At 40.5% G+C, this 26,019-nt stretch overlaps 2 protein-coding genes across 2 annotated transcripts; both read left to right on the forward strand.

Annotated features, from left to right (window-relative positions):
- Nucleotides 1-1,782: 1,782 nt before the first annotated feature.
- On the forward strand, nucleotides 1,783-13,843 carry LOC124991251 (probable inactive serine protease 58). The gene is made up of 6 exons (XM_047562089.1): nucleotides 1,783-1,800; nucleotides 6,664-6,772; nucleotides 7,759-7,912; nucleotides 9,425-9,675; nucleotides 13,177-13,319; nucleotides 13,691-13,843. The coding sequence occupies exons 1-6, from the start codon at nucleotides 1,783-1,785 to the stop codon at nucleotides 13,841-13,843; spliced, it is 828 nt and encodes a 275-aa protein (XP_047418045.1).
- Nucleotides 13,844-17,853: 4,010 nt separating this feature from the next.
- On the forward strand, nucleotides 17,854-21,005 carry Prss58 (serine protease 58). The gene is made up of 5 exons (XM_047560401.1): nucleotides 17,854-17,893; nucleotides 18,752-18,890; nucleotides 19,099-19,355; nucleotides 20,626-20,765; nucleotides 20,856-21,005. Exons 1-5 carry the CDS (start codon nucleotides 17,854-17,856, stop codon nucleotides 21,003-21,005), a joined length of 726 nt encoding a protein of 241 aa, XP_047416357.1.
- Nucleotides 21,006-26,019: the final 5,014 nt, after the last annotated feature.

Raw genomic sequence — 26,019 nt, forward strand, 5'->3', positions numbered from 1 at the left:
CAAATGGTGGTTCCATTCCAAGTTTTCTGAGGAATCTCCATATTGCTTTCCAGAGTGGCTGCACCAATTTGCAACCCCACCAGCAACGTGTGAGCGTACCTTTTCCCCCCACATCCTCGCCAACACCTATTGTTGCTTGTATTCTTGATAACAGACATTCTAATTGGGGTGGGATGAAATCTTAGGGTAGTTTTGATTTGCATTTCTCTTATTACTAGAGATGTTGAACATTTTTTCATATATCTGTTGATTGCTTGTAGATCCTCTTCTGTGAAGTGTCTGCTCATTTCCTTAGCCCATTTATGAATACTCTTTGTTCATAGCAACTTAAGTATTAGAAATTCATTCCATTAATGTATGTACTTAAGTACAAAATGTATACACATGAACAGAGCATTAAGGAGGCAAGCCGTTCCAATGTTATCCACCCTTAAACTTATTTAGAAATGCACCAAGGGAAGTCTAGGAGCGGAAGAGCTTCAGGGATGTTTGGATTCAGCAACTTAAAATATGTTGGTCGTCAGGTTATTTCCTTTTCTGCCCTCTGCTTTCATTATTGTTGGCCTTAGCCTAAGGGCAAAATCTTCTCATCACAAAATGCCTCCCAGATCTACAATCTCCCTTTTCTACCCATCTAGGGAGGGAGATAAAGTTGTTCCCAGAAAATTTACTTGAAATATTCCTTCCTGGAAGCCCACAGACAATTTTTATAGTGTCTTCTTAACTGAAAGCAGCTGCTACACTTGGCTGAACCAACAATCAAACAAAATTATGCTGAGTACTTTATAATTAAGTTACAAGACAGAGCCTCAGAACAAAGGGTGGATTTTTAATTCTGCAGCAAACATGGCCCACTTGTTATTACCATCCCTTGGTAACTGTGGGGAAATGGTCCCAGGACTCCCCTTGAACACCAAAATCGGCAGAGACTCAATTTTTTTGCATCAACTAGAGTGGCGTTTACTAGCTCTGCATATTCTCACATAAAGGTATAGATAATTTACAGCACCTGACACAATAGAAATGATATGTAAAGAGTTCTTCCAATGTTCTGTTTATGGAATAATAACAAGGGAGATCAGCACACATTAGAACAGATGCCCTTCTTTTTTTGTACATCTCTGATCCTTGCTTCAGTGCATCCAAGGACTTGCTGACCAAATGTTTATGACTGTTTGGCTGAATTAAAATAGGATTGTTGTTAAGAGAATAAGTGTATATTAAAATGGCAAGAACTATCTTCACCAGAATAATCAGATATGTTTACGGGTATGTTATCTACCTACCCTGAAAAATCAGAAACAACTCAAATAAAGGTTAATAGCATATCGACAATAAATATACCTTTTGTTTCTATTGTAAAAATGTAAGTGCTCTGTTCATTAATCAATCATGTGCTCTTCAAATACTTCCTGGGTGCCTGTGATATTCCTGGCTCTGGTTTAGGCCCTAAGGACAGAGCAGTGACACATAAGTGCAGACACATAAAATGCCTTTCTGTTGGACACTGGCTGATGGGTAAGCAGACAAGTGATCAGTAGAATATGAGGGTGACCTGGGTACACACTGTGAGGAGGACATGGATAACAGGACGTGTGGCTGGGAAGTAGCGGACTTCTTCAACAGCGAAATCAAAGAAAAACACAACAACCTATCAAAATGCCCTGCAATTTGTCATAAAGAGCCATTCAGTCATGCAGAGATTACTGAAACATATCGATGGCAAATATATGCTAATTCATGATTCAATAATACCCAGGGAGGCGCGGCATCTAGCACGTAATGAGGAAATGCAAAGAGGTAAAAATCTGAGAACAGGGGCAACTGACTGGGGACAAGGCTCTTTACTTGATATATCTAATTATTTTAAGAGAAGGATTCATTTATCTCTTGCTTCTGGACACTTGGGGAGTATAACTCAACTCTCAACTTCATGGCTATAACATTTTATAGTTATATACATTAGTGCCCCACTGGTACTTCAAAGTTTAGCTACCTATGTAAAAATTTCATATATATATGAATCACACACACATATGTATATACTTATAAATATATCTCTGTTGGAAAAAATTACTTCACTTCAACTGGGTATATTCCACAATCTAGTTGTTAGTTTGCCAATTACCAAACAATAATCCTCAACATGTTCCAACAGTGAGTTTATCCAAGAAAATTTATTTTAATAAGAGAAATACAAGCTTCATTTCCCTGAAATCTTTCTGAATTCATCATTTGAATGCAAACCATCATTAACTTTTGGGAAGTATCCTGTATTTTAAATGTTTTTTAAATGGAAATATTTGTTGTTTTGTCATTATTTTAGTTTTTCTTTTTAAATTCATTAAAGAATATCAATTTGTTGAAAGTACACAAATACAAACTTCTTTAGTCTTAGAGATACTCATTAGTTCTTAACAGCGCTGTTCATTCACATTTGATATCTATCCCATCTCAGGCTATGTGATTATCAGACCCTTTGAGATAATCTGAGTTTTCAATGGTCCCTTTGTTTCTCCATTGTTTTGCAAGTTCTAAGCTCATATAGAATAAGCAACTCATTTTTTCCTCCACTTACTGATGTAGTATTCTCACCTGAGGCACAACAAATTCCTTCAAGGAAACTAATCTGTTGGTTGTGTATGCCCTCTAACACTACCCCAGTAGACCATGGTAATACACACACACACACACACACACACACACACACACACATACACACACACACACACGTGTATGTATGTATTCCCACACATGAAAATAGCCAGTTCACAGAGCTTATTATGTTAGACTTTGAATACAGAGAGCTCTGAGTGGCAATATGGAAAGATGCTGTGTACATTCAAGAGGTGGGGTCTAGTGGAACCTCCTTAGATCATTGGGAAAATGGCCTCCAAAGGACAGTGGAACCCCTGTGTCTCAGTGTCTCTCACTATTTTCTGGCTCATGATGTAAATGGCTCACTCTACTGTGTAATGATTCACATGCTCTGGCATGATGGCTGCCCTTGCTCGAGGCCCAGAGTAATTGGCCTATCAAATCTTTGACACTTCCAGAACATATGTAACCAACAGAAGCCAAAATAACCTTTTTCTCTATATAAATTAATTGACTCAGGTATTTCATTATAGTAACATGAAAGTCACTATTATAAAGATATATCCGATATGCATAATCCACATTCATATTTCAATTGACCACCTTTATTTCTACTGTCTCTTCATATTTGCAGTAGACTTCTGTCTTATCAACTCTGTCTCTGCGACTTCTTAGACCAAAAGAAAACTAGAGGAGAGACAAGTAAAAGACCACAGGTGTTCTCCAAGGCCAGCTTCTAACTCCAAGATCTGAGGGCAGTAATAACAACTTTGTTTTCCAAGTAGAAAATACAGTCCTATGACCAAGGAACTGACAATTTGCTTTGCCTTTATTTATAAGGAGAAATTCTATGGTTCACGTAAGTTTGTGTTGTGATTATTTCTCATAATATCCATGATCTATATCTGTTGTTAGAAAGAAAAGGTCATAAAACCAAAGTAAGGATCTTGCACTCCTAGGAATCATAAGAGGTGCCATCTCCGTGTGTCCTGTATCATCTACTTCCCTTCCCCTTAATCATTTCCCCTTATTTTTAAAATTGCTGTACATATATTTTTTAAAAATCTCGTTTCAAGATTTAAATATTTTTATCATTAGCTGAGTAATTTAACCCCCTTCCTCCTATCATAATCATTAACATTTTTGTTGACTCTACACTTTCATAAGCTACTTGGGATGGGAGAGTTTCACCATCCCAAGCGAGAGCTAATTGTATATGTTCTATTGTGTGGACTGGGCAACCTGAAGATGAGATCTAATTGGCGAGAACAATAATACTTTTTAAAAGGAAAGTAGATACATGAAGGAGGAGATCTTTATAAAAGTCCAGCTGTATGATGTACAATACTAATTCTCTTCTTCAATTTCCCAAGGACCATCCAGAAAAATTTTTTCCACTTTGTTTCAAAGTTGAATCTGGTGTGGAGAATGAGATAGAATAATGAGTAATGAGCTCCAAGACCAGCATAGGGTGAAAGGTGAGATTTCCCATAAGAAGCCAGCCACATCCAGAGTCAGGAGAACCAGCAGGATGGTAGGGACCACCGTTGCTAAAGGACACAAAGACAATGGCCTTCGTTCAACTGAAAACTGCTTTTCTATAACTCTGGGTGCTTCCAAAATTTTTTTCTTCAAATACCGTATCATCCAAGATCCAGACAAGAAATAGAAACCACATCTGCAGTATGAAGAAGAAGCCTTTTAACATAAAGAACTACTGAATTATTGGTAAGGGGGAAATTACATAGAAGGGGACAAAGCACAAAAGATAGCTCTGTAATACCTGGTGTGTGGACAGTGGACAGCTCTGAGTGAAGTTCTGGTGTTTTATCATTGCTGCTTCATGTGGGAGTTCTTTTTCTGAATGTTTCCCAATAAACAGGTGTTAGGTTTGATAAAAGATAATATTTGTTTTCAATGAAATGTCCAGGATATTTAGTTCACAAAAGTGACTATTAATCGTTACTACTTTACAAACCCCTTGACACTCACCTCTAGGGACAAAGCAGGGGGCAATGCACACAGCATGTAGATGCTCTGGAGGCATTGTGTGCTCCCCAGTCCCATCCTTACCCTCCTGCAAATGTTCGTAGCCTCACATTGGTCACGGGATGTCCCCAGTGAAACAGAACTGCAGGGAGTAATGCACTTTCCCAAAAAGAGAATCCACAAATTCTCAAGGCTTCTCAATTCCTGACCTCAGGAAGAACCAAGTTCCAGGACAGTGCTGAAACCAAAACAACAATTCTGAGGACTGGGAACATATTGAAGGCTTTTTGTTTGTTTATCTTCTTCTTACAGGATACAAGAATAGTTTCTCACTTTTGTAGAGGCAAAAAATAGAACAGTAGCAATCAGTAGCAAATATTAAGACACAATGCTTAAGTAGTTAAAATAATATTTATCCTCACAGTGTTTGTATGAAAATATATCCTAATATTCTTCCCATTAGAATACTGAAGCTTAAAAGATTAAATGTTTTTCTCAGGACAAGGCAGCTAGTAAGTCCCTAGGAACTGAACCCCAGTTGGACTCCAGAACCCATATTCCTTACCATTATGTGAATAGACATTGAACTGTAAGAAATATTTAGATATATCCCAACACTATTTCGGCCTTAAGATAAAAGTGGCATCCCTGAAGGCCTTGCAAATATGGGGCTCCTAAAGTTAGAATTATTTCACTTAACCAACGTTTATATAACATTTACTATTTACCACGCACACTGACAAACCTTCTCCAGAGGATCTTGAGATCTCCTCCTTGAAATCATCACTTCCCAGAATTTCAGCTCCAATGTGGGATTAAAGAAAACCAGAAGAGGATGAAAAGTGGATATTAGGACTAGATCCCATAATATCTTAGGCAGTGAAAAAGTCTCTTTTGAGACCCTTAAGATTGAGGGGGTCTTTTCATAAGGAACCTTCTCACTCAAGCATAATCACTACCCCTTAAGAAAACTCACTTCAGTCCCCACCCTTAAAAATGGAGGAGAGTTGGAAGTGATTTGCCATCTGTTCTGATTATCAATGACTGCATTTTAAAGGACCTCCAATTTATTGGAGTAAAGTAACAGCCATCATTTATTGTTCTTGTTGTTATTTATTCTAGGGTCTGAAGGGCGTATCTAGGTAGTTCTCGCTTGGGGTCACTCGCTCATTTACAGTCAGCTGGTGGCTGGGCATGGAGCCACCTCAGAGGCGCCCTCACTCACACGTCTGGTAGTTGATGCTGCCTATTGACTGGGACGTCAGCGTGACTGGACCAGAGCACTTCTGCATGGCCTCTCCATGAGGCTTCCATATAGGACATTCTGCTCATTATTCATGAAACAAAAGGTGAGGACTTGGAGGGTTGCTGTCTGACCTTGTCATCAGATATAAGAAAAGGGGGAAAGATCTGATTGACCTGTCACAGGTCGACAAGGGAGTGACTCAATGTCTTCATGGAACCACGAGGAAAAGTGCATAGGAAGTCGAATCCAAGTCTTGTGGGAAGGAGGTTCTTGGTGGTAATTTATTTTCCAGAACACAAAAGGATAAGGGAATTTCTTATCTATCACTGTTTTCCGGGAACACACAGGGTGCAGGTAGAGCACAACCTTGTCACAGGGAATTTTGAGACTTCCATCTGAGTTCTGACTTTGCCACTAGCTTCTGTGAGAATATCAACTTCTTCATTACCAAACTAAGGAGAAAAGAAAGAGATTTATCAAGTGCATTTTCTACCCCAATGTTCTGAGAGTCGGTGGAAACCTCAGAGGCACTCCAGAAGAAAGGAGATGCAGGGAGGGCAGGGAGAGAGGTTTAAAGTCACAAAGGAAGGAGGGGACAACAAAGAAAGGCTATGTCACAGAGAGGCAGGGAAGGGATCAGCAGGTACATAAAGATGCCCTGGGAGATTTCAGGGATCAGAGAGGAAGCACCAGAACTTGCTGGGTCTACCCCTTCCTCTCCTTGGCCCACATCAGAGTTGGCTCCCACTGGTGCCTTACAGATCTTGATGAGAACTGGTTTAAGACTTCCGTAAGACCCTTGTTTCTCTCCTTACCCCTCAATCTCCCAGCTGTTCTTGTCAAGGATTCGGGACTCAGATTTGGATCAACTTTCTGCTCTAGAGGGATCGCAGTCTGCCATGAAGGGTTGTCTCATCCTCATGCTCTTGAGCGCCACTGGTGAGAGATTGGGTCTGGTTCCTGCCTAGGGTGATATCCAGGGGTTGGAGGGAGAGTGTATAGCCACAACTAAGAGCTAGGAAGTGAAGCCAGCTGAAGAAAGTGGTAACTGCTGCAGGAGATCAAAGGAAGCCCTCCAAATAAACAGCTTGTTCTCTAGACGTGCTTTCTGAGCCCTTCCGACGTCTGTGAGCAACTCAGGATATACTCACTGCAATGCCCTATTTGGTCCTGGGACCCTCTCATTGAGCTCTTGAGCATGTGATTTTCTAGACTGCCTTTTCTCCTGCACAGATGCACTTTCCTTTCCCAGAACAGATGTTTAGTTGAGGATGTGGGTCCAGGAAGAGAGGGCAGGCAGCTCAGGGGCTCTTGAAGCCCCTGTTATCCCTCTCCTTCAAGTAGTCTTTTGTTTTGTACACCTATTCTTGTCAAAAGTTAATTTTTGGTGGAAGAATGGAGGAAGGAAGGACTGTATAGAGGGAAAAGAGGGGCGGGAGAGGTGGGGGGGAAGGGAAAAAATAACAGAATGAATCAAACAACATGACCCTATGTAAATTTATGATTACACAAATGGTATGCCTTGACTCCATGTACAAACAGAGAAACAACATGTATCCCATTTGTTTACAATAAAAAAAGTTAATTTTTAAAATAATGTATTTAGAGCATTTGTATAAATTTTCAGTTTTATAACACATAGTACTGTCAATGAGCGTTTCTCATCAACGTGAGATGAGCCCATAAGTTAGTGTCACAGAACTTCAATATAATGTCATCTCAACAAAAAATACATGTTAAATTCTTTAATGTGTATAGCTTAGATGGCATGGATGATTTTCTCTTATTTTATAAAATGTCAAAAATGAATTAAAGAACCTGATACTATCCTTGAAAACTTTCCATCAGCAAACACCCAGCCCATCCAGTCACAGTCTCTTCTCTTCTTTGTCTCCCTACCCACCTGTGACCCCTCAACTCTCCAGGAGTCACTCAGAAAAATATTTCTATTGAAAAGATAAAACTACCAGATGATCTTACAATTCCTTACATGGTCTATCTGCAGTCCAGCCCAGAACCCTGCGTTGGGGCTCTCATCCACCCTCAGTGGGTATTGACAGCTGCCCACTGCCCCTTACCGTAAGTAGCCCTTTGCTTGTGGGAATCTGGAAGAGAATCTTCAAATAGAAGTAAGTCTGGTGAAATAGCCCATAAAGCTTTTGATGGAACTAGAAGATCCGTGAAGGTAGAAAATCTTCCTTCTAATAGAATACACAGTTGGGTAGTTTAAGCAGAGATCAAAAGGAAGATGTCATAATATTTTCATGGAAAGTGAATAATATTCTCTCATCAACAAATATTAATCAGACATTTAGTATATGGCAGCAGCTGCTTCATGCACTGAGAAGACAGTGAAGAAACAGGATGGAAATCAGTTTTCCCACTTGATAATTAAAATAATGTTCTGGTAGAGGAAGCAAGCCAAAATAAGTGAATGGCCAAAGCTAAAGCTTGAAGCAGAACATCAAGCTGCAAAATAAAGGAGAAGTATTAGGGGTACCTGTCAGGCCTCTCTGAAGACATGAGAGCAACAGGAAGAAGCAGCAGCCAGGCACATACAGCATGGAGGGTATTCAAGATCCAGGGAGCAATATTCTTATAGTTTCTGAGGTAGAAAAGATAAGGCATTTGGCCAACTAAAGAACTGGTATTGACTGAGCATAATGGGTCAAGGGATATTCTTAGGACAAGAATTGCCTCTTAGGCAGCGTCCCACCATGCAGGTAACAGGAAGGCAGGAGGACATGGTGCACAGTAATGATACATAATAATGTCTCATCTGCACTATTGTGAGGCATGAGAATGTGTCATGTGAGAGAGTCCTACTCAACTGCAAGAGTATAAAGGGCCATTTCAAACTCAGAACTCTTAGCCACTTGGTTGTTCAAGACAGTTTATTCCAACACAGATTGAAAGCTTCCTCTCTGTATTAGGAAGAACAGACAGGAAATAAGACAGTTCTCATCCTCCTGGACCTAGAGCTGAAAAATCAGATGTTCTTTCTATCACCCATATCTAACATGAGAACTGCTTCTGGCAGGTTATTAGAAACCAGGAATGATTAGAGATGTTGCATGATTAGACTGCTGGAAAAGGAGGTGGGTGAATCCAAATGGGAAATATAAGGGAAAAATGTTTCTGGCAGTCCCAACAAACTACTAGTAGAGTCTTGTGAGTCCTTGATCAATGTAGACAACACATGGCAAGGATAGTGGTCTGGACCTGAGAAGATCACCCAAACAGCTAGGAATATCTAGAAACAGTGCATCCTCCTGCATGCTCAGGATGGCGTAGAGTAGACAAAGCACTCTGGAATCACCAACTATGGCACCATCCCCACCACCTCCTAATTCAGATTATCCAAATCTTAACAACAGACTCTCTTGAGTGTGTTACCATGTCAGGTTTCATATAACCTTATCTATAATACAATGGTCCTGCCAACAAGTATTATTCTACAGACAAGGATAGGCAGCTTTCAGGTTAATAAATAAAATTAAGATGATTGGAGAAGGTGACTTCTGGCATTTCTTGGAGTATGACAGTCTTGACTCTCCTCTTTGCCATTTCCTTGCCTTTTTTCTTCCAAAGTGTCAAAATTCGACTAGGAGTTTATCAACCCAGCATCAAAAATAAAAAGGAACAGTTTCGGAATTATTCATTGACTGTGTCTCACCCTGACTTTGATGCCTACTCTCTGCAAAATGACCTGATGATGATAAAACTCTCCAAGCCTGCAATGCTCAACACCTATGTGGGAACCATCGCGGTCGCTTTGGAGCCCACGGTATTTAATGAGTCCTGCTTTATCTCCACCTGGACCTGGGATGACTACAAAAACAGTAGGTGTTTAACTCTGTCCTTCATCCTGGGGAGGTTGGAGCTGGGAAAATGTTGTGAAATACCTTTGATGCAAAGAGCTGGTATGAGGCAACGTGTTGCTCCTAGAGTGATTTCTGCTTTATGTGGAGATTTATGTGGAGAACTGGAGGTCAAAGATAAAATTCAGAGACTGGCAATGGGACAGTTAATCTGATACGAACAAATGGAGGAGTCAGGAATGGTCGTATGTCTAGGTCATTTAAGATTAGAGTCCAGGGAACTGATATAAAATAAATGTGGGGAAGCCGGGAGTCCTCACACACAGACATCAGAGACAAAGGGTGACTACTTATTGAGACTTGCCAAGAGTTCACCCTGTACTTCATGAGGAGAGAGTGGGGAGAAAAGTAAAGCTTACATGGCAAGGTGAACAAGGTGAAGCAATAAGATATGTGCAGAACCTTGGTGATTCATTCATTCTGGGGGACCCTGAAAGAGAGGAGGGTGGCTGAGGATCCATCTGGCCTGTCACCAGAGCTGGTTCTCTGAAGAAATTACTAATCTCATACCTACTGATACATCTGAGAGCTCCCCATAGAGACAGAGACTTGGGTGGTTCACAGAGAGTTGATTATCATGACTTACTCTAAGTATCTTCCTGGCCTGATAATACCTTACAAGAAAAACAGTCACCGCCCATGTTGTTGACAGGCATCCCCCTCCCCAGTGAGTCCAAAGTTGGATGAGCAGAGATTTGATGTCTCTGGAGACTGTCTTCTCAAGAGCACTTTGTGAGGAAAGTCGGTGTATCTGTTGGTGTCAGACAACGTCATGTGGCTGCTAGTAACCACTTACACTCCCCTTAAGTATTGTCAGAACCTGTCAAATCAGGTTTAAGCCCTGCATCTGGCACCTACAGGTGGTCTGTCTGTTCTGTAAAAACAAATAAAGTAGGACTTTAAAAGTCATCACTCTCTAAAAAGCAAAAATAAGAAGTGGGGACTTTTATATTCTCAGTGTGTTGCAACTTCACATTTCAATTTAGAAGCAAAGCACCTGGGAATCTTAGGTGAATATATTTTCTGAACAAATTATGACGTTTGATTCTGTCCTTGACTGAATAAGTCTCATTTAAAGCAATTTGTATCCCACCTTACAAAAGTGCTCCTTTACATACCATTTGAAAACAAAATAAAACCACACAAAGACTTTTATGGTGTGGGCTGTGCATGTCAGCAACAGTGAGAGACCATCCCTTTGTAAGATCTCCTGCTGGGCTCCTCATACTGATTAAGAATTATTATTTCAAGTAATTTTTCTCCTCTAGCTTATTAAGTGTATTTTAATTAGGACCCATAAAAACATAAAACTGTTTATATGTTTATAACTCCTGTTTTGTTTTGTTGTTTTTTTGTTTGTTTGTTTTTATTCTGACACTTTCTGGCCTAATCTGCTTTGGGGCATTTTATTGGATATATTCTATCAGAAAAATCCTGCTCCTTAAGAGCCACCAGGCTTAGTGTGATCAGTCTCTGACCATTGTTTTGTTTCCTTCTTCCTTTATACTTTCTACCAGAGATTAAAATCACAGAATCCTGTAGCCAGAGTCCCTGCATCCTGAATTGATAGTATAAAAACAACTTCTATGAAAGAGATGAATAATATGATCTCTGAGGGAGAAATAGGTCTATACATACAGATAACACAATTTTTCTTTCTTATTATCATTATTATTTTATTTTTAGATACTGCATTTTGATTCATTGTACACAAATGGAGCACCAGTTTTTGTTTCTGTGGTTGTTCACAATGTAGATTCACACCATTCATGTAATCATACATGTACACAGGGTAATGATGTCTGTCTCATTTCACTATCTTTCATACCCCTGCCCCCATCACCCTCTCATTTCCCTCTACATAATCTAAAGTTCCTCCATTCTTCTCCCCCCCCACCCCCACCCCCATTATATATCATCATTCAATTAGCAGGGAAAACATTCAGCCTTTGGTTTTTTGGGATTAGCTAATTTCACTTAGCATGATATTCTCCAGTTCCATCCATTTATCTGCAAATGTAATATTATTCTTCTTCTTTATGGCTGAATAATATTTCATTGTGTGTATATATAGCACAATTTCTTTATCCATTCAACTGTTGAAGGGCATCTAGGTTGGTTCCACAATCTAGCTATTGTGAATTGAGCTGCTATAAACATTGATATGGCTGTGTTACTGTAGTATGCTGATTTTAAGTTCTTTGGGTATAAACTGAGGAGTGGGATAACTGGGTCAAAATGTGGTAGAATAAGAGACCTCAAATAGCCAAAACAATCCTGAGCAGAAAGAGTGAAGCAGTAGGTATCACAGTACCAAAACTTAAACTACACTACAGAGTAATAGTAACAAAAATGGCATGATATTGGCACCAAAATAGACAGGCAAACCAATGGTACAGAATAGAATACACAGAGGCAAACCCACAAAAGTACAGTTATCTCATACTAGACAAAGGACCCAAAAACATACAATGGAGAAAAGATAGCCAGTTCAACAAATAGTGCTGGGAAAACTGGAAATCCATATGCAGTAAAAGGAAATTAAACCTCTATCTCTCACCCTGCACAAAACTCAACTCAAAATGGATCAAGAACTTAGGAGTTAGACCAGAGACCCTGCACCAAATAGAAGACAAAGTAGGTCTGAATCTTCATCATGTTGGCTTAGGATCAGACTTCCTCAACAAGACTCCCAAAGCACAGATAACACACTTCTAAATAATCGATTTATAAATAGTCTATTTAAAATCATGTACCACTTGTTTCAGTGATGGAAGACATATAACACTGATCCCATAAAATTATAAAGAAATTGAAAAATTCTTATTGCCTCATATTTTCACCTTATCTTTTCAGATAGGTTTACATACAGCAATCCTTACCATTGCCTCCACTGTCCAGTACAGTAACATGCCTCTGTGTGTGTGTAGCCTAGGTCGCTCACAGCCTGGGTGTGCAGTGGGCTGTCCATCTAGGTCTGTAAGGTACATTCTGTGATGATCTTACAATGAAGGGGTCTGATGTGTCATTTCTCACAACAGGAAACCATCATTGGGAACACATGACTGCGATTTGAAAAGTAGCTCTGTACATAGAGTAAAAATAGTTCCCAATGTAAAGGAAATGAAGTAGATGCCAAAAGGAAAAGTGTGTAGACCACAGGGAGACATGGTCTTTTTACCGTCTGTCTTCTCTTGACCACTCATCATCTTTATACTGTTGTTTCAAAGTTTTATACATTATGCACCATAGAGAGAAACTTAGAGGTTTGGGGACTGATGGAAGGGAGACTTAAGGATCTGCTTCTCTGACATGGAAATTGTGAACCAGGAACCCTAAGAAGGGTGGAATGTGTGTTGAAATATGCTCAGGGTTGAATTTGTCTACAATATAGGGGTTGATCACAAAGACACTTGTGATAAGGAGTGTAACTCAGAAGTCCATTTGTCTTCTCCTTTCCAGACAGTGACCCAGACATCATTACATGGATAAGCCAATACCCTCTCTCCTCCAGTGACTGCTACAATGTACTCCAACAACAAGAAAGAGCAAAAGTAAACATCATGTGTGTGGGACAACCTCTAAGCCTCATAACTAAAATAAAGGTATTTTTCCCTGTTCCATAGGGTGGAGAAATGACCATAGGGTACTCATCTTCAAAACCCTCCACAGAGTAAAGGGCAGAGAGCTGAAGTCCTCTCCCTTCAGTCATCAGTCTTCAGCCTGGAATTCAGTCTCCTACTCAGAGTGGGAGAGATCTGGGGTCGACCATCTGTCCTTTCCCCTGCTGACACCCAGGGTGGGTCAAGCTTGAACTGAGAAGGATGAGACCTCTCTAGAAGTGAAGAGAGGCTTGGCACCTCTCAAGCAAAAGAAGTCCATTCCCTTAGATGGTTTTGCTACTATAATGTGTCACTTCTTATGATTTACTCTTGTGTTGAGGACAAAGTTACATAGACCTATTCCTTCTTTCTAGCAAGAAGTTTCAGCTGCTCTAGCCATCTGCAGTGGGAGGTTGCATGGAATCTTGAGCTGGTCAAAAGGAGGTTATACCCTGGGAAATGAAGGATTCTTCACACGAATTCATGCCTATGCAAGATGGATCATGAAAATCATGGAATCTTATTGAGGTGCCTCTGTTCCCCATCCCCTCTGCATGATCTCTTCGTGATTTCTACACTGGATCGATGACTCTCTTCATCTTTTCTATTCTTGGATTAGCCCAAGGGGAGATATTTCAATTAAAAAAAAGGCACCAGAAATTTATGTCATGACTGCTGCTTTCTTTATCATGTGAATTTTGAAATGAGAAATTTAGCAACGCCCCAACTATTTGTTGTTCATGCAAAAATTATGGGAACCCCAGCTATTTAATACACACTGCATTTGCTGGAGGTACCTGTGTAAGTATGAAGTGACCTTTGCCATTGGTTAGTCCATTCTGATACCTTGTAACAACTGTTATCATTGAGTTGAGCAATAATCTCTGAGGCCATAAAGTTAAGTATTCCAGGAGGTGAAATCATGGGAGGAATCACCAAGGAGGCAGACAATTGGGGAGGTATCAAAAAACTGAGGACTCTATTGAATTAAGGTCAGAAAAGCAAACAAAAGTGTGACTGACTTGTCCTGGAAAAATATATGAACACAAGTAACATCTGAAGGTAGAAAATAAATGGTAGAGAAAGAGAAAGAACGTGAAAAGATTCCAGGTGTCTTGTAAGTGTTGGTCCCATTGAAAATGTAGGTCTCTCTTAACCTACCTTCTCTCCCAGTTTCATCCCTGTGTTCCTCACTTCCTGGCTCTGATTTACTGCCCAGGCTCTGGCCCCCTTAATGAATCACATCTGTATTTGTGACAGCATTTTTTTTTTTTAATAAAATCTTCAACTGAGCATTTCTGCAAATGTCTACAGCACTTAATTCTGTTTTCCAAGTTGATTGTCTTCCTATCTTCGCAGTAGCCATTTCGGATCTTCTCTCCTCTCACACCTTGGACACAATGCTCAGTTTTAGCAGATGGCTACTGGCTTGGGACCTAGGGAGACATCTTCTAGTAAAGCCTACCTCCACCAACTCTGCAAACACACCCATCTCCCCTAGCTTCCTTACAGATCTGCTTTATTGATTATCTTTACTCTTCTGTATCACTTCTTTTTGGCTTGAATGTATTTATGCACATTTTTGCTATTTTCTATTGATGCATAATATTGTACCTATTTATGGGGCATAGTACTAGAATTTGAGACATGTATACAATGCATAATGATAAAATCAGAAAAATTACCGTTTCCATCTCCTTGAGCATTTATCACTTCTATTTGTAGGAAAACTTTGAGACCTTCTAAATAATTTTGAAATAGATCATAAGATATCATAGACTATTTTACCTCACTGCTGTAGAACATAAGAACGAATTTCTCCTGTGTGTTTTTGTACCTCCTATCTATCTTTTCCTCTCTGTTGACTTCTTCCTGCCTTCACTTAAGCAAGTTGAATCCTCTCATCTAAAATACAGAACCCAAAGCCACGCTTCCTGTACCTGCTCTCTGACTGCTTTCTCTCTGGTTGTAGAACTTCTGAAACATTTGTTCTGTGTCCCCTGGCTGTGTCTCCTTGCTGGTGTCTCTCCTCATACTCTGCTCTTTTGACCCTGGTTCATTTTTCCAGAGACTTCTCCCCATCTGTTTAATAGTTTAGTTTCTACTTACCCTTCAGGCCTCAGAAATCACTTCCCAAAGGGGGGGATCTTCTGTTAAATGTTTCTCCACCCCACTTCACTTCCCATACCAGGACATCCACTATGGTAATTTTTATGACATCTCCTTAATCAGACTGCAGTGAGCTCAAGATCCTCATTTCCCTTACCATTAAATCATTGATATCTAATAAAGAACCAGCACACAGTATACATTTGAATTAGTTTTTCAATACTGCATTAAGGTCCTGACCAGAGACTTCATGACTCCAAACACCACACATTTATCATCTCCCAGTTTCTGGGTTGGGAGTCCAGGCCAGACTTAGCTGGATTGTCTAACAAACCTTCAGGGGAAGAATTTGTTTCTGTGCTTATGCAAGCTATTGGAAGAATTCGTTTCCTTGTGTTTATATGACACAGGGCCTTGACTCTTTTGGGCTGTCAACTGAAAACCAGCTTCAGATCCTTGCGCTATCCTTAGTTGATAAAGTTTCCCAACCACTGGGCATCTTCAGTATGACTTCCTTCCCCTCTGTCTTCCTAAACACAGCTACTACTTCATCAAACCAGCACTGTGAGCCTGCATTTGCACACTGGCTACACACACACACACACACACACACACACACACACACACACCTTATTACATAATAACACAATCATGTGGGTAATACCCCATCACCTTGACTACATTGTTGAATGTGCTCACCACATTCAAGGGAAGGGGATTATGTATGTAGGACATAAACATGGGACTTAGGGTTCATATCCAACAAGATTCAACAAATTTTTTCAAATCATGAATTTCTTGGCTTTTTATCTCCTACATGAATAAGACTTAGGCAAGTCTTATGCTACGTGGGTGAGACTTATGTAAGAAAACTTCTATTATGTGATTTCCACTTATCTCTCTACCTATCTGAGAACTCTTTCTGCAACACTTGATTACACTTCCACAAACGTGCCATATTGTTTTAGTCATTCATATCTTTGCTAGTTTTTCCCTCTCCTTGGATTAGTTTTTCTCTCCTGTTTATATTACACAAGCTCTCAACCTTTCTGTAAGACCCAGGAAAAGCATAATGCCTGGGGACCCTTTTCTAACACACCATGTAAACTAGGAAGTACCTTGAACTCTGTGCACTAAAGCATGTACCTCGATATTTAAAAACTTCTCTCCAGCATTTTATGAAATTTTCCAAGCATACAAAAGAGCTAGAAGACATACAGTATGCCCATCAAGACTCTACCACTGAGTAATCTATTCTTATTAACATCTTTCATGAGATAACCTTGCTGCAATCAATGAACCAATATTGACATATTAACTAATTCCCTCATATCACACAGATTTATGGACATCATCAAATATATAATGTTCCCAGATTATACAAAATAACTGCACCATCCTAAAATTGCCCTGTGATTAACCTATTCATCCCTCTTTTTCCCCAAGCCCTGGCAACCACTGATCTCTCTCTGTAATTTTGCCTTTTCTCGAAAGTCATATAATTGGAGTCAAACCGTGTATATGCTTTTCAGACTGACTTATTTCACTTAACAATACACATTTAAGTTTTCTCCATGTCATTCATTTTTAAATTTTTTTGCATAATATTTCATTCTGTATCTGCACCACACTGTTTATCCACTTACCTACTGAAGCACATTTTGGTTGCTTCCAAGGTTTGGTAATTTTGAATAAAGTTTCTATAAACATCCATGTGCAGCCTTATTTGTGGACATAAGTTTTCAACTCATTTGGATAAATACCAATGGGTGTCATTGGTGGATTCTCTGGCAAGGCTGTTTAGCTCGGTAAGTAAATTGTAACAATTTTCTTAAGTGACTCCACCATTTTGCACTTAGCAGCAATAAATTCCCGGCATCAGTTCAAGAAGATCAGTTTTCAGAAAGAAAAGGACTAAAGTATTTCAAAGAGGATTTTAGTGTTCAGCAGAGGGAGCCATGGCAGTGCCAGAGGACTGGACACGTCCAGCAGTGTCACACAAGTGGGGCTCAGCATCACAGAGACAGGAGGGGTCAGTGTAGTTTAGAGATGAAACTACCTGCAGAAGCCAGAAGGGAGGCGGCTGTGGAGAAACTGTGAACTTCAACTTCTGTCAGGTTAGGTACTTTCATGCCTGAAAGGAGCAGGTGGGGGGACGCAGGATTCCAGAAATATTTTCAACTGTGTCAGGGACAAAGTCACCAAGTGTTTTCCTTTCCCTGCAACAGCAGAAACCAACCCCCTAGTTTGACAGATGAACACCATTTTGGGCATTGAATCCTGCCACTGAAAGAATTTGGATACGACTTTTACTCAACTCCAGAGCTCCTCTTGCTTTATCTAATTTAATCCTTTCCCCACCCACCTCCCCCTGCTTTCCAGAGGCTCTGAGCTGAAACGTATCCCCGCAAAAGGTTTTCCCATTATCATGAAGCTTATCTTCGTCTGGGCTCTCTTACACCTGTCTGGTGAGTATCTGCACAGATGGCTTTGTGTTCGCCAAAGAGAAATCCTGGGGAAAGGATGAAAGATGGATCAAGACAGGAGGCACCATGCCAGACTTGAGATGTAGGACTGATTCTCTGTCCCCACCAACTCTCCCCCTGTGACAGGCCTACCTGCCTGACCTAGGGTTGTTTGCTTGTATGCTTGTGGGAGGCCTGGATGTTGACACCCGTTCCAGACCCACTCCTAAGAAAGAACTGATTCTGGACCTTTCTGACCAGGATTGATGTTGGGGTGAGAGAATGGGAGTGAGGCAGGGATTTCACCACTCACGGGCATGGCAGAGTATTGAAAAGTCCTTGTATTGGCACCTAGATCATTCTGCTTGCATTCTTCTTGGGAGAAAAGGAATAAAACTTGAGAAAGCATTCTAAAATCGGCAAAAATGACTTTGAAATAAGCTGATTTAACACTAATACACTGGATTTGAAAAGTATGTAAGAAAACATTTGAAGAATATGTATTGGCATTTAAAAAGGCAAATACCTTTCGATTTGGTAAGCACATTTCTATCATTTATGAGTTTCTTCATGTTTTAGAACAAAGTCATTTTTTTTTTGTAGTTGTTGGTGGTCCTTCATTTTATTTATTTATATGTGGTACTGAGAATCGAACCCAGTGCCTCACACATACTAGGCAAGTGTTTTACCACTGAGCCACAACCCAAGCCCAGAACAAAGTCATTTTATAGGTTTAGTTTACACTTAAAAGTGTCCAGAGAAGGGTTGGGGAACTTGAAGCGCCTATTAAGTGTTTCTCCTTTGGTTTTTCAATGACTTCTGAAAAATCTCAGAATTTCTTGTCAATGTTTCTCTTTCCAGGTGCCTTTGCCTATAATCCAGATTACACAAATGGCATTACCCCATCTTACTTGGTCTACCTAAAATCTGAATATTTGCCCTGCACAGGAGCCCTGATCCACCCACTTTGGGTGATCACAGCTGCACATTGCAACTTGCCGTGAGTAGTAAGCTCCAAAGTCACACTACCCTTTGGGTTTTCAGGTAGGACACTGTCCAGGACTATCTCCCAATTAAATGGGGTTAGGAAGATTCTTGCGGGGGGGGGCATTCAGTGATAGAGAAAAAAGTCTGTGGGCTAGGGAAGGTCCATAGGATGGAGAAGCCATCTATGTCAAGTACTGTCGTGAACATCTATATCATTCCAGGAGGCTTCAGGTGGTGCTGGGGATCACAAACCCATCAGACCAGAAGGAACGTAATGTGCAGGTGGTCGGTTATGAGAAGATTATTCATCATCCATACTTCTCAATCTCTTCGATCCAATATGACCTCATGTTAATCAAGCTGAAAAGAGTGATTGAGCTCAATAACTATGTGAAACTGGTCGAATTGCCTAACCAACCTGTCCCCGTGAATACCATGTGCATGGTCACCACCTGGGGCTACAACCTTTGTGATATCTGTGAGTCTGAAACATGTGTGATGTCTGCTGAATTCAATGACATTCTCTTGGAATTAGCCATGCTCCTGAATGCTCTCATCTCAGCCTCTGCAATTCTGCTGAATGAAACTCTTTCCAGGCCTCTTCATTCATCCCTTTCAGACGACTCCCTTTCCCTGTCCATTACTCAAGGAGTCCTTTAAACCATTTCCCTGCTGTATCTTTCTATCTTCTCTGCTTTCATGCATGATAGAAGCGGTTTCAGTGGAAAGAAGACATAAGTATCTAGTCCTAGTTTCATTTTATCTCAGAGCTTCAGTTTCCTTAATGCTGAAGTGAAGCACGACACTGTTTTCAAACCATTTCAAGCAATAAAGCAACTTAAAGTCTTGAAATACCAAAAAATAAATATTAAAATATGAAGCATAAGAAATATTATTGTACTAAATCACAAAACTCCCTTATGAAAAAACTGGAGGAGATAATCTAGTTTAGAATTTAAGAAAGAATTTTTTTTTTTAATTTATTTTAATGTGGTGCAGAGGATTGAACCCATTGCCTCACATATGCTAGGCAGGCTCTCTACCACTGAACTACAACCCCAGCCCAGAAAGAAATATTTTTAACTGAGAACATTCTGGATAATATTCATTTCTTCAGAAAACTGCCAAAAGACTACCAATAGTTTTTTTTTTTTTTTTTTTTTTTTTTTATCAGTGAAGTGTCCTATATAGAATTTTAAACTAGATAGTCTACCTAAGCTTTCTTCTATGTCTTACAATTCAGATTTCCTGAACAAAAAGTCAGGTGAACATAACTTTCTGTTTTGTACCTGTTTGCTAGCTATCTTAGCCCAAATTTTCATGCAAATCCTAATAGCTAGTCATTTAATCACATTCATAAAGAGACAGGCATTTGTGTCATAAGAAATTATTAATGCAGTAACCTGTACCCAGGTCATCCTGACTACCACAGTTGATAAGTTGAAAAAGAGAGAAAGATGGAGCTGGGTTGTGGCTCAGGGGTAGGGCATTTGCTTAGCATGCATGAGGCCCTGGGTTTGAGTCTCAGCACCACAGAAAAATGAAAGTATTGTGTGCACTTACTACTAATATATATATATATATATATATATATATATATATATATATATATATATATATATAATTTTATATATACATACATATATATATGTATATATATATTTTTTTAAAAAAGGGAGAGAGAAAGTAAAGATGACTTGGTATGTAGAAGAACTATTAAGGAAGTTCAGCTTCTCCCTTTTCTGTAGCCAAGGAACCCGACTCACTGCAGAATGTGAACATCTCTGTAATCTCTGGGAAAGATTGTCAAGAAGGCTATAAGACCCAAAACATCAAGCAAACTATGTTCTGTGTGGGCATCGTGCCAGGAAGGAGGCTGCCTTGCAGGGTAACATGTTCTAATTAATCTGCCTTACTTTTCCCCTATTTTTCCTCATGGAGACTGTGGAAGGTAACCTGGTTTTCCCTCTGCTGGCAGGAAGTCTCAGCTGCTCCCGCGGTCTGCAATGGAGTACTTCACGGAATCCTGTCTTTTGCAGATGGATGTATCTTGAGAGCTGATGTTGGCATCTATGCTAGTATTTTTCACTACATGTCCTGGATTCAAAATACAATCCAAAACAACTGAGCTCCCACAGCAGGAATCCTGGGCCATGTGATACAGCGTCTCCCGTGTCCAATCTCGGAATGAATTAAATGGATTCCTGGGACGATACCAGGTTTACCTCTCACTTGTTTACTCATACACAGTAACCTTCCCTCCCACAAATGAAGATGGAAAACTTAAAAACTCCTTAGATAATTTGGGTTAATAAAGTGGACATGGTGCACTAACAAATAGACAAAGGGGCCACTCCATAGTCACATGGGGTATCATACTTTCTACTTATAGAATTACATATTTTGTGTTTTGGGAAAGTGTGTTCCTGGAAAGAGGAATTCTGACAAGGAGTGAGTTAAATAGAAGAATGGGTGGGGAGAAGCATTTAAGGATGGGGACTGAGGAGACATTGCACTGAATTTTCCTGTGTCCACATAGGATTCCACCCCAGGCAAGGATAAATTCCACTCACTCATTTTGCAGGATTCCAGGTTTATACTTGGGACATGAGGTTGCCACAAAATTTCCCTGGGGTTGTGACATAGCAGACTGTCGGGGTACCGCGGACCCCACCCTAGCCTGGCACTGAGCCGGGGCGGCCTGGTTTGCAACATTTCAGGGACTTCAATATGGCGCCTGGCACTGAGCCGGGGCGGCCTGGTTTGCAACATTTCAGGGACTTCAATATGGCGCCTGGCACTGAGCCAGGGCGGCCTGGTTTGCAACAAACAGCTGACACTGCTTAAGGAAGTTGACCTGATTGGACGAGGTGACTCGTGCTCGCTGCGTGCTCTCTTCATGCCCCTAGTGTATTCTATATAGTAATCATGCTCTCCCCACATGCTCTGTAACCTGATTGGCTCTCCCCACATGCTCTGTAACCTGATTGGCTCATGATTCATATATAATGACCGTGACTTCCTTGTTAGAGAGAACAATAAGAAGAACAATAAAGAGCTCTGACGAACAACCAGTTTGTCGTGTCTCTCTCTGCGGGCAGAGGGAACGCGATAGCAGACAAAATCCAGGACCGATTTCATTAATACATGTTTGTCCTTTATATTATCACAGTTGACCTGGAAGCTCTGCTTCCTCCTGACTGTCACTCTGGCATCTTTCTTCCCTCCTTCTTTCTCTTTTCATCTCAGCTCTGCAGCTTCAGTTACCACCAGAGAATTTTAATGTAGAGGTTTACAGGGGAAGTGTCCTTTGGTTATTTGAGGCTCAAAAAAGCAGAAGCAAAAACAGGTTTCAGAGAGTTCTGCCTCTGGCCAGTAGCCTTTCAGTATACCTGGGGAAGAAGAGAATCCATCTCAGGAAACCCAAGTTCCAACAATAAATCATCCTCTCAAGGGTTCTAAAACCTCCAAATCCATTACACCTGGCTTGGGTTGACCACGTCAACCTCTGAAGAAATTTCCCAGCTTGAACAGGTGCAAATATTTCAACAGGTCACGCTAATGCTGTGTAATGTCAGTTGATTCTGGGTAGCCCAATGAATGGTGAGGTCCTTGAATTCCGTGGTCTGGGTGCCATCCAGTCACTAGGAGGTGACTACCTCTGTTGAAGAATATTTTCCTTTTAGTGTGTGTGGATTGCGTAAGATATTCAGGTAATTCGAGGATGCTGATGTTAGGACAGTGGTGATAACGAGGGAAAGAAAATCCAAATCCAGAATATATCATTCTCATTGAGGATGGATAGCTACTCTGCTGTGATAAAAGGACCCCACTTACCTCCATGTAGCTCACAGGAAACCTGGGATACAGTGATAAACCTTAGGATATCAGGCTGATGCTGGGTGTTGACTTCAGGTCAACAAGAGTAGTGTATCCAGGTCAGACCTACCAGAATCTGTGGTGCTCAGTCATGCAGGAGCTCCACTTGGCTCCACTGTTCACTCTGTTCAAGAAGCGCCTACACAAGCATTTGGAATCATGAGGAAGGAGTTGAGAGCAGACTGTCCCATCCACTGGATCACCACAATCTTTTGAAGAGGAGGTTTTATTGCGAGAATTCTCAGGGGACACCATTATAATCCTGCTCCAAGTTGACCCTGAAAAATTCTATTACAGTACATAAATCTTCCACAAAGAGTTTGTTCCCATTCCTCCCATCTTGCTCCTTCAGAGTGCCTATGAGGACAGAGCCTAGCAACTCCCAAGACATTCATATAAATCTTATCTCAGGAATGACTGGATATGTGGATTGAACTTCATCACCTTAGAATTCCACTCATTTTCCTCAAGCATCCCTGGAAAGAGTGGTCCCACCACAGTAGCACACATGCAATTGGTATCAATGTATCAAAGCTAGACTCTCAATATCACTGATCATCAGCTGAACACAAATCACAAATACAATGAGGTATCACTTCACATTTGTTAGATGGCTATTCTCGAAAACAAGAAGGATAACAAGTGATGGCAAGAATGTGGAGAAAGAAGAACTGTTAGTGGGATATAAGTTAGTGCAGTCATTATGAGGCATTGTGGAAAATAGTAAGGAGGGTCCTAAAAATTAAAAATAAAACTACCATATGACACAATAACCCACTTTTGGACTTATATCCAAAAGTCTGTATCTTGAAGGGAATATCTGTACTTCCATGTTCACTGAAGCATTATTCCCAAAGGCTAAGACATGGAGACAAACTAAATGTCCATCAACAGATTAATAGATAAAGGAAATAATATCCTTCAAAGAATATTAGACTTGAAACAGGAGATACTTCCATTTACAATAACATGGATCAACCTGAAGAGTGTTATGCTAAGAAAACATTTTGCTAAGAACCTGGAGAATATTATGTTAAGGCACAGAAAGACAAAGACTGTATGTTCTCATATATGTATGGGAACTACAATAGTCAAACTCACAGAAGCATGGAGTGGTTCCCAGGGCCTCAGGGGAGGGGAAAATGTTAGTCAAGTGTATGAAATGAGTGAGCTTGGAGTTTTAATGTTCAGGGTGACTATAATTAACGATGTTGTGATGCACCCTTGAAATTTCTAAGGAGGTAGACCTTAAGTGTTCTCACCACATACACACACAGAAAATTAAAGTCATCTTACTACAGTGATACATTCATACCCATGTTCATAGTAGCACAATTCACAATAGCCAAACTATTGAACTAGCCTAGGTTCCTCAATGGATGAATGGATAAAGAAGATGTGGTATATATACACAATGGAATATTACTCAGTCATAAAGAAAAATGAAATTATGGAATTTGCAGGAAAATGGATGCAACTTGAGACCATTATGTTAAGTGAAGTAAGTCAAACTCAGAAGGTTGAGAGTTGCATGTTTTCTCTCATGCAGAAGCTAGAGAGCAAAATGAAAAACAAAGGTGGGTACGGATATACTAAAAATCAAAGATCAGTAGAGGAAAGGGTCCTCGGGGTGAGGGGTGGGAGAGAGGGAGCAAGTGCTGGGAATGATATTTGTCAAATTATATTGATATATTGTGTGTCTATATGAATATGTAACAACAAATATCAATCAATATGTACAACTACAATGCACCAATAAAAATGTAGAAAAAAAATGCTGTTAGAGAAAAAATTTGGAATTTCTCCTGTTCTAAACAAAATCAAACCAATAGATCATGAAGACAAATGTCTTTTCTTTGTCTCCCTTTCTGCATACTCTCTTTTGATTTGTTTTTCAATAATTATTAAGTGGTTAAAAATTACAGGTAGGATTTGCTTTAACTATAAAATACTCACACAAATTTGCTTTTGTCCGTCCCTTCAGGCCCCTAACTCCCTGCCTTGATTCACCTATTTGGCACATCTGTAGTCTTGGAGCCCAATGTCAGCATATCAGGACATGGGACCAGCGCAATCCTTAGTTGAAAGAATTCAAACATCCTCTGTCTCCAGTGACTTGTCTCTAAGTCACGCTTGCTGTTACACTTTCCTATAAAACAATGGAACTTCTGTTCTCTTCATGAAACAAAGTCCCTTCTCCTGCAAACATGTCCCACCACTCTCCAGCTCCCAATGGCTACCTGTGACCCCTCACCAAGGTTCTCACCAGCCAGTGAACAACCTCGTTCAAATTATCTGTTTCCCCAACTTCTCTACAACTCTATCCAGTCTTTGAAGTACTATTTTCCTTTCATACAAGGTGATCATGCCTTCAAGTAGTGACAGGTGAATCATATTCAAGTGCTAAAAACTCTTTCAGTGAATCTGCAGAATTATTTCTTCAGGTATATTTCTAATTTAATTATTGACAGAACTGTAATCCAAAGGAATAGTAATGGGATTCTAGCTGTTATGTGAGGAACGTAGGAGAATTATTTGAGGCTAGGAATGGATGTCTCAGAATGTCCCTTAGGTCATGACAAAGAAAGCCTATTTGTCCTTTGTCCCCACTGCCACACATCAAAGTTGTCTTTTTCAACAGCACATACTATTTTAGGAAAGATAAGGAACATAAAAATATGGACAAGGGTGGTGGCACCCAAGCTGGCCTGCCCCGCCTCAGGCTGCACCAAAGCAACATTACCAAACAGATGACACTCATCTGGAGATCGTTCTGTGGGAAGGGAGAGATGGGGTTGACAGACAGGAGACTGAGGAAAAGAAGGGAAGAATACAAGGGGCCCTTCCCAGTGTGCTGGGCCTCCCAACCAATATCGCAAGCATCATGGAGAACTGTGGGTAAATGGTGACCCCTGATGGAAAAACTCCTTAATCACAAGACCTTAGGAAACAGCCCCTGCCAGGGTGTCTGCTGCACAACCCACAGCACCATTAGACATCCAGTGTGTGCTGGATCTGCCTTTGCAGCTGCTCACTGCCACCTGCATCCTGGTTGCACACCCACTTGGTCTACACCTCTGGAAGAGACATTCCAATCTAGAAGCAGAGTGGCTCAGCTACACTAGTGCTTCTTATGGCTCTCAGGATCCTGCGCCCCTGCTCCCTTTCTCTATCCTTTCGTTTTGCACGTCCAAACTTCCACAGTAGTTCCAACCATTAGCCTGGAGTTTGTGCCTCCTCGTTCCACTCCTCACTCTGGGAAT

Source organism: Sciurus carolinensis, chromosome 8, assembly GCF_902686445.1.
Source record: "Sciurus carolinensis chromosome 8, mSciCar1.2, whole genome shotgun sequence".
Lineage (NCBI taxonomy): Eukaryota > Metazoa > Chordata > Mammalia > Rodentia > Sciuridae > Sciurus > Sciurus carolinensis.